The sequence below is a fragment of the Sander vitreus genome, chromosome 16 (genome assembly GCF_031162955.1).
Source record: "Sander vitreus isolate 19-12246 chromosome 16, sanVit1, whole genome shotgun sequence".
In the NCBI taxonomy this organism is placed as follows: Eukaryota; Metazoa; Chordata; class Actinopteri; order Perciformes; family Percidae; genus Sander; species Sander vitreus.
Window position 1 is genome coordinate 16,785,071 of NC_135870.1, and position 13,241 is coordinate 16,798,311.

General features: G+C 41.9%; 1 protein-coding gene across 4 annotated transcripts in view; it reads left to right on the plus strand.

Moving 5' to 3' along the window:
• The window catches only part of exd3 (exonuclease 3'-5' domain containing 3), a 42,074-nt gene extending 29,343 nt beyond the window's left edge, over window positions 1–12,731 (plus strand). For all 4 annotated transcript variants that reach the window (XM_078271299.1, XM_078271298.1, XM_078271301.1 and 1 more), the window contains 2 exons: window positions 11,270–11,336; window positions 11,558–12,731. In XM_078271299.1, coding sequence (XP_078127425.1) covers window positions 11,270–11,336; window positions 11,558–11,913 — 423 coding nt within the window. In that variant the 3' untranslated portion in view covers window positions 11,914–12,731. The remainder of the gene's footprint in view (window positions 1–11,269; window positions 11,337–11,557) is intronic.
• The last annotated feature ends 510 nt before the right edge of the window (window positions 12,732–13,241 follow it).

Consider the following 13,241-nt stretch of genomic DNA (forward strand, 5'->3'; position numbering starts at 1 on the left):
TGTAAAGTGTGTGTGAGAAGGAAAGCTTTTGGTATGTCCCACCAACTCAAACCAAAGCCACATAACCATGAATTAATTAATGTAGCAACTCAAGCCACCTAGCGTCCCCTTTGTTGCTGGTGGAAACTAGAGGTGACTGGAGTGCCTGAGTACCTGTCTGTCTGGATGATCCCATGGACCTCCTACACACACACACACACACACACACACACACACACATGCCTCCTTGGATGCAGGGAGCCCTTTCTTTCCTTCCCTCCATTTTCCTGCTGTCTATTTTGGTCAACTGGTGGCCCGTTCCCACAGTGCTGCTGTTCCCATGGTTATCGCCGCGGAGATAGTGAATGGGGGTTGGGGTGGTGTTGGGGTGGTGGTGGGCTTGACAGAGAGTGGGAGAGACAGCGTTGCTCTGTTCGAAGAGATAGGGGACTCTGTGGCTCTAGAGAAGGCGGGGGTGAGGTAGGGTGGATTGGGGGGTGTGAATGAAGGGTATGGGGTTGAGAGAGTGTGTGTGTGTGTGTCTGTGATGTGTAGCTCCCATGACCATCACAGGTGGCCCATGAGGATTAAGCCAATATTGGTTCTCATTAGATATGCAATTTTTAATTCATTATGCTAGTAGATGATATTCACATCTTCATGTCCTTGAAATAGTCAATTAAAAAGACAATGCATGTATTTGAAGGCATCCGTCATATTAGATGTAGATGATGCAGACTTGCAGATACTTTGTTTTTATTATGAGGTCAATATCAGCCTCAGATGTCAAAATATGTCCTTCTAACCTCATGTGAGACTTCTTTATGAGGGTAGATGCTACTTCCTGAGATTGAGAGCTGAGGTGGGGTGCAAAAAGAGAGGTGGCAAAGGAAGTGGAGGGGAAGGGTAGGAGCCGGGACCTGGTAAGGGGGGGACGAGGGCCAACGAAAGGAGGGAGGGAGGGGAAGGGTGGGAGTGCGGGGCTTAGAAAGAGGGACGGATTCAGTTCCCACACTTCTAATTACTGTGTCACTGGAGACTGAAAGGGGACTGCCCCTGGCCCTAGGGAATTTGCTGGGGCCGGTCGCAGAGAGGGAGCAGCGGAGGAGGGAGGGAAAGGGGCAGAGGAGCGGAGTGAGAGAAGGAAGGGTGGAATTAAAGAGGGTGTATGACACAGGAACTCTCTCCATCCTCCTTTCTATTGGTTTTACCTCATTGCATTCACACTAGAGGTGAACCCCTTTACCGCGAGTCCCCTCCCCTCCTCTGCCCTAATACCCCAACCTCTCACCTCCGACCCACTTCTCCTTAACCCTCCCTTACCCTCCTCCACCTCAGTCCTCTCTTTCCCTTCAGCCTTTGTTCACCATCGTGTACTGTTTCCTTTTTACCCCCACACCCCCTCTTCTTTTCTTTTTTCTTTTTTACCTCCCCCTCTACCTCTTTGCGTTTAATGCTGGGTTCCTCTGCCCTGTCTCCTGTTGACATGAACAAGGTTCCCAGAGACACTTTGATGTGAGTTCAAACAAACACACACACACACACACACACACGCTGATGTCTTATTCTGCATCATTATTGCCACTTAACCCCGAGCCCTTTTCCTCTTTTATTTGCCTTATCTCACCCTCCCATAGCGTGCGTGTGTGTATGTGTCCTGATATTATCTCTGATGACTCTGACACAGACATGAATGTGTGTGGATGAAGCGTCTGTGTAGGTCCACAAGCTCAGCAGTTGTTTGAAGCAGTAATGATGTTAATATCTTTCTCAACATCTGTCTCCATTGTGTTGTGGACCAGTCAGTCATTTGTGGTCCCTGTAAAATCACATCATAACTAGGGTTGGGTATACCGGTGCTAAAACGATACTTTTTAAAATGGTGCCGGTCCCTGAGTCTATACTTATATATATATATATATATATATATATATATATATATATATATATATATATATATAAGGGGACCACAAATGACTGACTGGTCCACAACACAATGGAGACAGATGTTGAGAAAGATATTAACATCATTACTGCTTCAAACAACTGCTGAGCTTGTGGACCTACACAGACGCTTCATATATATATATATATATATATATATATATATATATATATATATAAGTATTATATATAATTATATATATATATATATATATATATATATATATATATATATATATATATATATATATATAAACTTATTTCACCATTCAATGGCTGTTAAACAACAAAAAGAAGAACCACACTTCTTTTGCCTTTAACATCCATTTCAGAGCACCAGACAGCAGAGCAGGCATTGAAGTGGCACGGAAATCTGTGTTGCTATATACTGGTGTCATATCGGCACCATGATTCGGGACCCTAATCTAACACAGCTATCCTTTTTTGTGTGATAAATACAAGCTTTTTTCGTGGGCACAGATAGATGTTTTCTTCAGCTGAGGTATTGATCTAAATTTATTGTGGTGGGTTTGGAGGGGGTGGTAGTTGTATATTTGGAACTATTACTCATTCTTAGTGACCTCTTTAGTTATTTTGCTCAGCTAAAGGAGCTTACTTAAAACTCCTTATAGCCCAAAATGAATTGGAGAAAGACATATTTGCAATTTTTAACAGCTTGAGCTACTACTGCCATGCGCAGGATGCAAGCTATCATTCGAACAATATGCTCGATATGTGGTGCTAAAACGCTCGTGTGGACAGAGATTGTTTTTGAAACATATTAGTGTGGATGTAGCCTTAGTCACGGGATAACAGGTGGTCATATAAGGAGGGGAGATCGTAACTGCTGGTCAAGGATGGTCTTCGGCTTTGCATGTGGATGGCTTCCTTGACCTTTCTAACTGTTAATTGTAAATATGTCAAACTCCCCCACTTTTGGTTTAGTCCAAACCACAGTTTACTACAACTAAGGCTGGTGGAATATATAATGGCTGGTGGATATTGTCCAAAAAGTGACACAGACAGTTGACGCACAGTTCTGTTTATACAGACATGGGGTGTTTGCATACACACGTGTTCACGTGTGCCCACGCAAAAGGATAAACTCTGCCCACTTACTCCTCAGATTGCAACAAAATGAGAAACCATAGTTGTATCATTGGGATCCTGCTTGGGTGTGACATCAAAAAATAAAATAGCCCACACCTGTGTGAATCTGGCCAGCAGTGTATGCCTCAAGCCACAGAATTTGCCAGTTAGAAGGCCGACCTGTATGTAAAAAGACTTGCTGGTACCCTAACCTGACACTGACACCTTGTCTGTCAAAAAGCCATGTGAGAGAGTTGTTTCCTCTCCGTTCCCTCAAAGCTCTTCAAGAGTGAACCGACCAGACCCGCAGTGGCAGCCACCACCGACACCACTCTCAATATTTACAGTCCTGAATGAACCACTCTGTATTACAATAACATTCCCTGCGTGCCTGCGTGCCTTTACATCAAGAAGAGATGAGAGAAAAAAAGGAAAAGGGAGAGAAGTGGTAAAGAGGGGGGCTGGAGGGTGAAATATGCGCCAGCAGCTATAAACGTTGAGCAAGGAATCTGTCGGTGGCTCTCCCATGTCGGGGGGTGTGTATGTGCATGTGCAAATGTAGTTTAGGTTGATGGATTCAGGTTGAGTGGGTGGAATTTCAGTTTGATGTGTGTGTGGGTGTAGTGACAGTTTGAGAACTGTTAGCGCATGTCGAGGAGAGCTGTGGATGTCGTAACAATATCAGGTAGAATGGGTGCAGTGAAGGCACATTCAGTGAAAAGCAGTGAAAGCATTTTTAGAGAGTTTTAGTGTGTAAGCATGTTTAAACGTCACACTGCATAGGCAAAGGGGGGGGGAAACATTTGGAGTACCATGTCTGTCTTAAAGAGACAAATGTTAACTGACAGTTGCATGAATGCTTTATATTTGAGAGAACCAGTTGTCTTTATTGCACAAATGACAGCACCACAAAACCCACCATCTGTCTCCTCAACAATCGGGTTTTCCAAATAAAAACAGGCAGTGAAGGATCCCAGGGTTTTCCAGCCTTATGCGGTTGAGCATGTGGAGTTTTCTCTCAGCCTAACCTTTTTCAATAGATTCTGAGAACAATTCAGAGTACTGTTTTCTTTCATGTATAAATCTACACGCAGAGATAATTTATGAATTCTCAAGGTAAAACTAGAGTGTGCTTAAGTGGAGCTTCTTTTTACAGTTGCAACACTTTGACTTGCTGTCACAATTAATATTGAGCCAAAGTTGAAATGTTTGTTTCGATTGCCGTTCTACCATTCTGGCATTTACTGTACATATTCCAAGCTAAATTACTATCTACTACAGCATGTGTTGTTAGGATTTGAACCCTTAGCGATGTTGACAAAAACAGCGATTTATTGAATAAGTGATGAAAAGGTATCTGCTTTCTTAAAAAAACGTCTACCCATTCAGTTGCTTAAAAAGAAAATACAGTCTATTTCTGTCTAGACAAATGGAGTGAACGTAGTTGCAGATTCTTTTTCTGTCGTATCACTTTTTTGACTAATTGTTTCACCTTCAGCCAATCTGCTCCATCTGAAGAACAGAGCAATTTCCCCTTGTGACCCAACCCAACACTGACATGGTATTTAACTACTACAATTGAAAAGCACAGTAGGCAAGTGTTGAATGTCATGTGCCACCTATCGCATTGCCCCGCCAATTTAGAATGTTTAGTCTGTAGTCTGGCAGTTTTAATTTGAACCCATAATACAAAAAACGCAACACATAAATAGAGGTTGGCTGGCCGTTTAATCCAGCTTTTTATGTTTTTGAGATGAGCTGTTCTTGTCCCTCTTCAAAACCCACTGCCCAGTGAGCAGAGTAGTCTACAGACCTTTTCAGTACGTTGTTTTCCTCAGCTGTTTAGCTTAGACCGGCCCCAGCTATCTGGCGTCTAAAGAGAGAGGAAAAAAAGAGTGCTTGGAGATGGAGAGAAAGAAAGAGGTTAGAGGTGAGAGACATCTAGAGAGAAGAAGAGAGGGAGATTGAAGGGGGCACTGGAAGGGGGTAGATGGAGTTTCAAGCAAGACATAGAATAAGAGACAAGACATAGGTTCAGTTGGAGAGAGGAAGAGCTAGAGGTTGAGGTTGAAGGTTGAGTGGGTGAAAAACAGAATGAACTGACTGTGCCAAGCCAAGGGGAAGCATTAGTGCTATTTGTGTGACGGCTAGACTGTTATCTGCTAGACTCTAGACTATTATCTTCTTCATTACTCCTTTTAGTGAGCACCAATAAAGAGGGACTAAGAGAGGGAAGAAAAAGCAGAAATGTTGAGGCCAAGTGAAGGGTAAGAAAATGGTCAAAAGTGGAAAACAGATTTGACAAGAGAAAGAAACAAAAAGGGATTGAGCAAGATTTAAACAGACTGAGGGAGTGGGACTAAATGGACAATGTTTAACTAGAGTTTTTCTACATATTCCTAAGGGCAGAGGCATGAATTCATGGTTGTGCCTCGTCTTGTGTTGCTACTGATGACAACTCCTAATGTATCATTTTGATGGTATGGTAAGAATGAAACTATCAATGTAATATATTCATAACCTAATGTAGTAACTACAATATATTACATGTTGGGTTTTTTAGCTGTCAAATTAATACAAAACTAAAGAAATTTCTCTGTAAGCTAAGAAAAAATGGGCATTGGGGGATGGGGTCACACCGTCTCGACCCTTTAGAGAAGAACACAAGGAGCAATTAAGCAGTGTTGAAATAATAAAGCAACTTGACATAGAAACCATAGCACATCTGTCTTGGGTGCTTTGGAAACAAGTTCACTGTTAGTATCGTCCCTAATGCCTGCCAATTTTTTCATATTGTTTACATACACAGTATGTATGCACAAAATGAAATGAACAGCAGACTTTCGCTCTCATTCTATTTAACACAACTGGATGCATTCCTGGGAAAATCGGGAAGGAAATAATGTGACTTGCAGGTGAAATGAGTGGTTGCAATGTGAGTCAGGGAAGGGTGTGCGTATGTGTGAGAGAGTTGCGTGTGAGTTTTTTTACCTTCTGCATGCCTGCGATGCATGCCTGCGATGTATGTGCGAGTGTGTATGTATGTACGTGTGTGTGTGTGTGTGTGTGTGTGTGTGTGTGTGTGTGTGAGTGAAGTGAGTCAGAGGAAGGTGTGTGTGATGTCAAGCCCAGACAGGCTCTGCTGTGGTCCAAGTTCAGGTTGCTGTCTGGTGGTAATGGTTAGTTAACAGAGCTGGTAATTACCTCAGACTGTCGGAATGAGACACTGGCCAGATACCCTCAGGATACTGTGGGAAAGTACATTTAGTAGGTCACCGAGTATTTTCCTCACGCACTTGCTGCAACAGAAAAGTGACCCCCTACTCTAGGTGTTATGTGCTTTAATGTTAGTAGTAACATAATTTTTACAGAGTAGGGCTTATGTTAAGGATGACTCCAGTGCATCGTTGCACCATGTTGTTTTAGGCCGCCCATAAACTCCACAATTCAGTACTACACAGTTTACAGTCTTTTTACAAGTTTACAACATATAGAATGCTTTACCCGGACTTTAAAAACTTGAAAAATGCAATACAAGGATTGTGGCCAAATGATAGAAGAGTTATAAGAAGGTTTTTAACTCACTCCAGACATGCTTGGTTCTTTCTTTAAATCGGTGTTAATCATATTGTATTGTTGATTTAATGCGCATTTTCTATTTTTTTGCGGAATCGTCTCCCTGTTCATTACAAATAGTGCACTTTATTATTTCACTTTTAAGTAACCCCAGTTTTGAGTAAATTCAGATGAATATGGCCATACAGCCCTTTGGAATTTACTAAATCATTTACCCATGCACCCTCATTTCATCATTTAGTTTTTTTCAACATGAGAAGAGTAGTTGCAATTGTCTAACTTCAAAATCTAATGATGTCTTGCAGCAAGTGTAAGTAATAAAATGAAAACATTGTTTTGCCATTAGTTTGTCTGTAGAGTACAAAAAAAAACATTAGGGCACAAAATATTAGACCTAGTTAAAACTCATAGTAGGATATTGCAGCTACCGAAACCCAAGAGTACCTCTATCTTTTTAAAATCAACATATTTATGTCTACCTGTAACATAACTGTTAACAGTTTGTGACTTGCTCTCCCCTCTTTGGTCACCGGTATTCCATTGCAGACTGACGACTGGTATTCAGGCTTTACTCTCCACTCAAAGATAACTTGATTTCATGATTAACACTGAAATAATGTCAGCTTTTCAGTAAGAGAGTGCTAAATAGAGCAAGATGTTTCCACTCTTTCCACACGCTCTCCTTCCTTCTGCCCAGCCAAAGAAAATGAAAACGGGTCACTTTCGACAGTTTGCATCTGTCAGTAAAAATCGTTGTGTGAGATTGTTGATCGCTTTTGGAAGGTATCCAAATCACCTAGTATGACCTGGAACTGTGTGGGAAAGCAGAAAAAATTTCAATGCTTTTGGCAAGTTAGCATCTCCTTACTCATCGTTTTACATTAGTATGAGGCTGTTTTTTCCAGTTTGCGTGCCATCCCACTTACAATGGACCTACATAATTTCACAGCGGCTACAAAATTTTATATCTGCCTAACAGAATGACAGAGAACCAAATATGGCCCAATGTCCCAGACATGGAATGATGGGAGTAAACAATGTTTTATTTTTCCATCCTTGGAAAGTATACTGTAGTTTCTAGGAAAAAAGTGTCCTTTTTGTTATATTCTGTGTATATGTTTTATACCACATCAACCATGGACATTGGAATTAGGTATTTTTTACCTTAACTTGGACATGAAATTCACATTGAAACAGGGAAATGATGGTGCAATTCTTTCTCCCCTCTCGCTCTTCCCTCCAGTTCCCACGTTTCCCCTTACCTGACTTACCACAATTTGAATCAAATCACAACTGCCCAATTGGCTGCCCTGACCATGTGACATGAATCGGCCCCAAAAGCACCGCCTTTTAAGATTGGTCTAGGATTTTCCCATGGGAGCTGCCTACAGAGCCAGTGCAGGGTATGTGCGTGTTTGAGAACGTTAGAGGAAAATATCCCACCCCCCCCCCTCCCTCCCTCTCTTTCCTACCTCCTCTCCACTATCCCCCTTTCTCCTCTTTTTTTTCCACCACCACCCATCCTTTGAAACACAGTATCACACTTTAGATAGCCTTTGTTGTCACGGCAAGGAGCATTCTTTCTCTGGCGCAGCCACACGGAGTGTGAGAATGCAGGACATTCCCTGAAAAACACAGACAGAACAAAAGACAGACAGAGTAAGAAAATGCAGCAATGTAGTAACTGCAGAGTTCAATAAAAATAAGAAAAACAAGTTTTATTTATGTTGGCTGATTTCATTTTTGAAGGCCCGTCTTTGGCCTTAAAGTGTAACTCTCGCCAAAATGCAACCTAGGGTCTTTTTGTGAATGTACCCGAGTCAAACTTTCATTTAAAAGCATATTTAGGACGGAAGCGCCACTTTTAAGATTTACCGTATTCTCGTTTTAACTTGCAAGAATAAGCCCGGTGAGAACACTGACTTAAAGCCAGTATTAAGAAATATATATGATACATTTTCTCACTGCAATATTGTTGGTACATTAAGTGCCATACAGAGAAGCTTGTGAGTAGAGAAGACATGCTCCTGAAAGAGTGTAGTAAGGACCGGTTGCATGCATCAGTTCTATAAAATCTTCCAAAAGTCCAGCCGACCAACCTGCAGTGACTAAAGCCACATGTAGTGCTTCTCGATGATCACAGGCATGATTTTTTTTTTCTGTGCAAACATGCTAAACTATAATTGGTTTGACAGCACTGTCAGTCTAATGCTTTCTGTGTCGCTAGACATGCAGGAGCTGCAGAGAAGGCACCCCTCTCTGTGACAACTGCGTGTCTGAAATCTCCATTAGTCTGCTGTGGAAAAATCAAGTCTCATGTCCTGCAGCAAGCCAAAAACAGGAAAGAAATGTTGGTGAAATTAGCCAGTCCAACCCGGCTTCAAATCTTAAATGAAGGCTCAGAGCTACCATCTGTGTTTATTAAAATATATGGCACCACAAGACCTCACCACTTTGACCAAGCTGGTTCAGTCATGTCCATTTCCATGAGAACTCACTGACTGCTCACAAATATGTTTTATCTGCATATCTGTTAATATCACTGTGACCTTTGTCGTTATGTATTTTCTAAATGTACGTAATTTCACTTCCTAACTTCTTTACTCTATTTACTTGTCTTATAAACATCTGCAGGGACTTTGCATTTGTAACGGGCTGAGTTTTTAATAAATTAAAGATAAAATTACTTCCATCCAGGTTGCGTGTGTGTGTGTGAGACGGTGTGCGTGTGTGCCTGCCTGTCTGTGGCTTAGCCTTGAGAGTTCAGAGCAGGTTCTGGCTTGCTCTACTCTGGGAAACTTTAAACTGAGCAAATAGCTGGGTCTGTTTCCCTGGCTGACACCACACTTGTATGTGTGAGCCATGTGATTGCACTGCGAGCAATTGAATGCATGCGGTCTATGCACACTGTAGTGTTCCCTGTGCGAATTGTGTTTTTTCGTCTGTGTGGTCAATTTGAGAGTGTGTGTGTGTGTGTGTGTGTGTGTGTGTGTGTGTGTGTAAGGCAGAATACAAAGAGGAGAATACAGACTGTACTGAGGGAGAGATGAGCTTCATTCCCACAGACAGGACAGGAGATGACACCTCTGCTCTCCCACACCTCCACTGTCTAGCCGCTTTCTCCTGTCCTGACCTCAGTTACCACAGAGGCAAACACCGCTCTGCATGTTCACACAGAGGAGAGGACATACTGTTGCGTTGGGTGGGGGTATGCTCCTGATTTGCCATCTTCATTAAACTTTTCCTGGATAAAGAGAGACAAACTGGCTTTAAGTGAGCCGGTCCAGGATCTTGCTTTGTGAGGTCTGTGAGTGTGGTTTGATTTATAACCCACCTCACCCATTCCTAAGTGGAATGCTGTTTGCTGGGTGGAGCTCAGGTGTGTTGACAAGGCTTTTAGCACTGACATGCTGTTAGGGCGGCTTACAGACAAGTGTGTGTGTGCACGTTAGGGGCCGGCAAACAAGAGGTCACTAATGTCCCACCAGGGAGACCTTTACCACGGAGAGCCAGGACAGCATGGACATGTGAACGTTACTGAGGCGTGAATGCTGTCTTCACACCCACTCACACACTGATTTGATCTTTCTGTAACACTTAGCCCCTTTCACACCAAAGCAAACACTAAGGCTACATCAACACTACTACGTTTCCATTTTTAAATAAAAATTTTAAAACGAAAATTATTTCTGTTTTCACGAGCGTTTTAGCACTGTTTCAGAACTAATCCCCGTCCATACTAACATGCCTGAAAACATAGCACAGACCATTCACATACACTGGGCATGCATGTGCTCATAAGGCTGATAACGGCGCTCGACAGGAATTGTCGCAAATCGCTTGATAAATAACTTTCCTCTTTCTCATGTAGGCAGTAGTAGCATTATAAAATGCAGAATTTAACTGCACAACAGCAGCTGGGTGTCTGTCTGCTTATCTTTTTCAAAGGTCTCTGTTACTAAATTAAACCTACAGTTTCACACACATTGTGACTTAGGGGTAAAGGTCGCCACATACTCCAGTAGGTTAGAGTGCTCAGTATGTTTTGTCAAACAGCATAAGAAATTGTAATTTTCTAAAGCCAAGCAAGCCCAAGGTTTGAGGTGTGCAGAAATGAGACAGTAGGTAGGATTTAAATGTCTTTCTTTTTTCCCCCACACATCCAATTCTGTCACTTTTCCTATAGACAAACAAGTTGCAACACAATAAATGCCTTCGAGGCAAGATTGTCTGTGCGATTTATCACGACTCCCGCATCACTGTGACAGCAGGATTTTCACCTTTCACCTCACACTTTTGCCTTCAGGCCTCATACAACTAGTTTGTTTCAAGCATACTCCAGCCTTTACAGTATATGTAGCTTCAAATGCTGGCTTTGTGTGAACACTTAGAAGAACCAGGTAATTTGCCAGTGACAATTGGGATGCAAATATAGGTTACTTAACTTGTGTTCAACATCCTGTGTTATATGCTGGGTTTTATGTGCACATGGGAGCTGCCACTTACCGTGAAGTGATCAGATTCATTTATATCTCAATAGGCTTCAATATGTGTAACACATTTCCTCTTATTCCTCCTTCCTTATATTTTTCTCTTCAAGGCATTGTTGATGAGTGAAAGCTCTTGAAAACACTTCTTCTTACCCCGCAGTTAAGGACTGTTTTTGAATCTGTTTGTCCAGGCGTGTAACAGTGATCAGTATGCGGCGGTGCCCAGAAAGGACATGGTCAGGATGCTTAAACAGAAAGGTCAGTCAAACCACACAGCATCATGGAAGAGGGTTCACTTTTAGTGGACTACTTATGATGCTGAGTAGAAGGTATATAAGGATGTATCTACATGCCATTACTTCTCACGTCTTCGTTTCTGTTTAGTGTTTGAACTTGCTACGGCTAACCTCACTTTGACTTTTGACCAATTTTTGACTTTTCAAGAATAAAGTCATCAAATGTTGGTATTTTGTTTGTAGGATTTCTGCAGCACCAGGACAAAACTAACTACACACAACAACAGGAAGAAGAGAAGCTTGGTGACATTCTGCCCCCCAGTGTGACCCCTGAAATCCCCAGGTATGTTCAGTGTCAATGGGCCCCCCTTTCAGGGCTGGACCCCGACACCCTGACCTTTCCTGGGGGGGCACCCGTACAGCTCCACACCGTGCCCCCTGCCCTCCTGCAGAGGATACCGCTCTTCTATGTCTGCACCAGATGTGGCAAGGTGTTCTGGGAAGGCTCTCACTTTGGCCGTGTCCTCGCCATGTTTCAGGACGTCTTACACATAACAGACGAGGACACTGAATCCGCTGCAGCGGTACAGCAGAACTGACTGCACTTTACCTGACCCTAAAAAACATCCCAAAAAAGATATTTTTTACATGTTTAGAACCTAGCTGTCATTAAATCCAATTAAATTGCACCATATATATATTAGTTTTATTTTTCCTACTTGATACAAATAATAACTTCAAACATCAAGTCCCTTAAAATAACAAATAATTTGGATAAAAGTAAATAATGAGCCACTCATCCTATAAGAAGTGAGATCATATATTTTTTACACCTGAATCAACAGAGGTCGGATCGCCTGTTAACCATCTGGTATTGAAATATGACAGTTCTACCAAAAAACAAACAAAGAGAATTTTAAGTTGTATTTGCATTAAGGCTCTAAGTTCTTTTTAGATGTATATAGTTTCAACAGTTTTAAACCTATTGCGTTTATAAGAGTTTAAATCTCTGAACCAAAGACGGGTAGCGCTGTGATCACGTTTTGACTTGGCCATTTTTGTTGTTGATTGTATTCACTGTTAGCACATTTATGGTGATTTATAGTTTGGATCTGGTATTGTAATGACATAAGTATCTGGTATTGTAATGACATAATTATCTGGTATTCTAACGAGATAATTAAAAATGTCCCTCAAGAACACTTTCTCCCACCAGGGAATTGTATCGTTAAACTATAAAGCGTTCTTTTTATTGTTTTTAATTCAAAGTTAAATGATGACGGGATGTCAGTTCTTTGGCCTTTTTAGCAGCCTGTGGTACTGTATATTTCCATTCTGGGTGATTACATTTGTATACTGTTTATTTAGCTGGAAGCTAAATATGTGATAATAAAGTGATTTTCATTTCCTTTATTAATCTGTGAGAAGTCGCAGTCGTTTATTTCATGTGTTTCAGAATTCACAAAGCAGATGGTACAGGACTAAGAGTGGACAGATTGAAGAGATCATCTAAGCTTCACTGATGTCCGTCAGGTGTAACACTAACAGTGTGGGGGTTTCCTGCCCCGAGGCTGAAGTGCAGAAGGGTCACAGAGTAACCCAACACACACACTGCCTGAATCCCTTCATATTTTCTCATACTTGTCTCACTCCTCGGTTCACAAACCCCACTTTGCATTGGTGTGATTGCAGAAAATGAGATTGCCCAAAAGAGTCAATCTTTGTTCTGAGTCGCACATGTGCAGTACCTAGGTAAGTACTGCGAGCTAGTCAGTTGCAGAGCATGAGGGCGTGCCACGCTAGCAGCTAGGCGAGCTTTATAACGTGTGTTACAAAGTGACGCACGTTCGTCACGGAAGTAAAGGCTGGACTACAATAGAGCTGGTTTGGAGCAGTTTGTCAACAGTGTTTTCTGTTTGAGATGGTA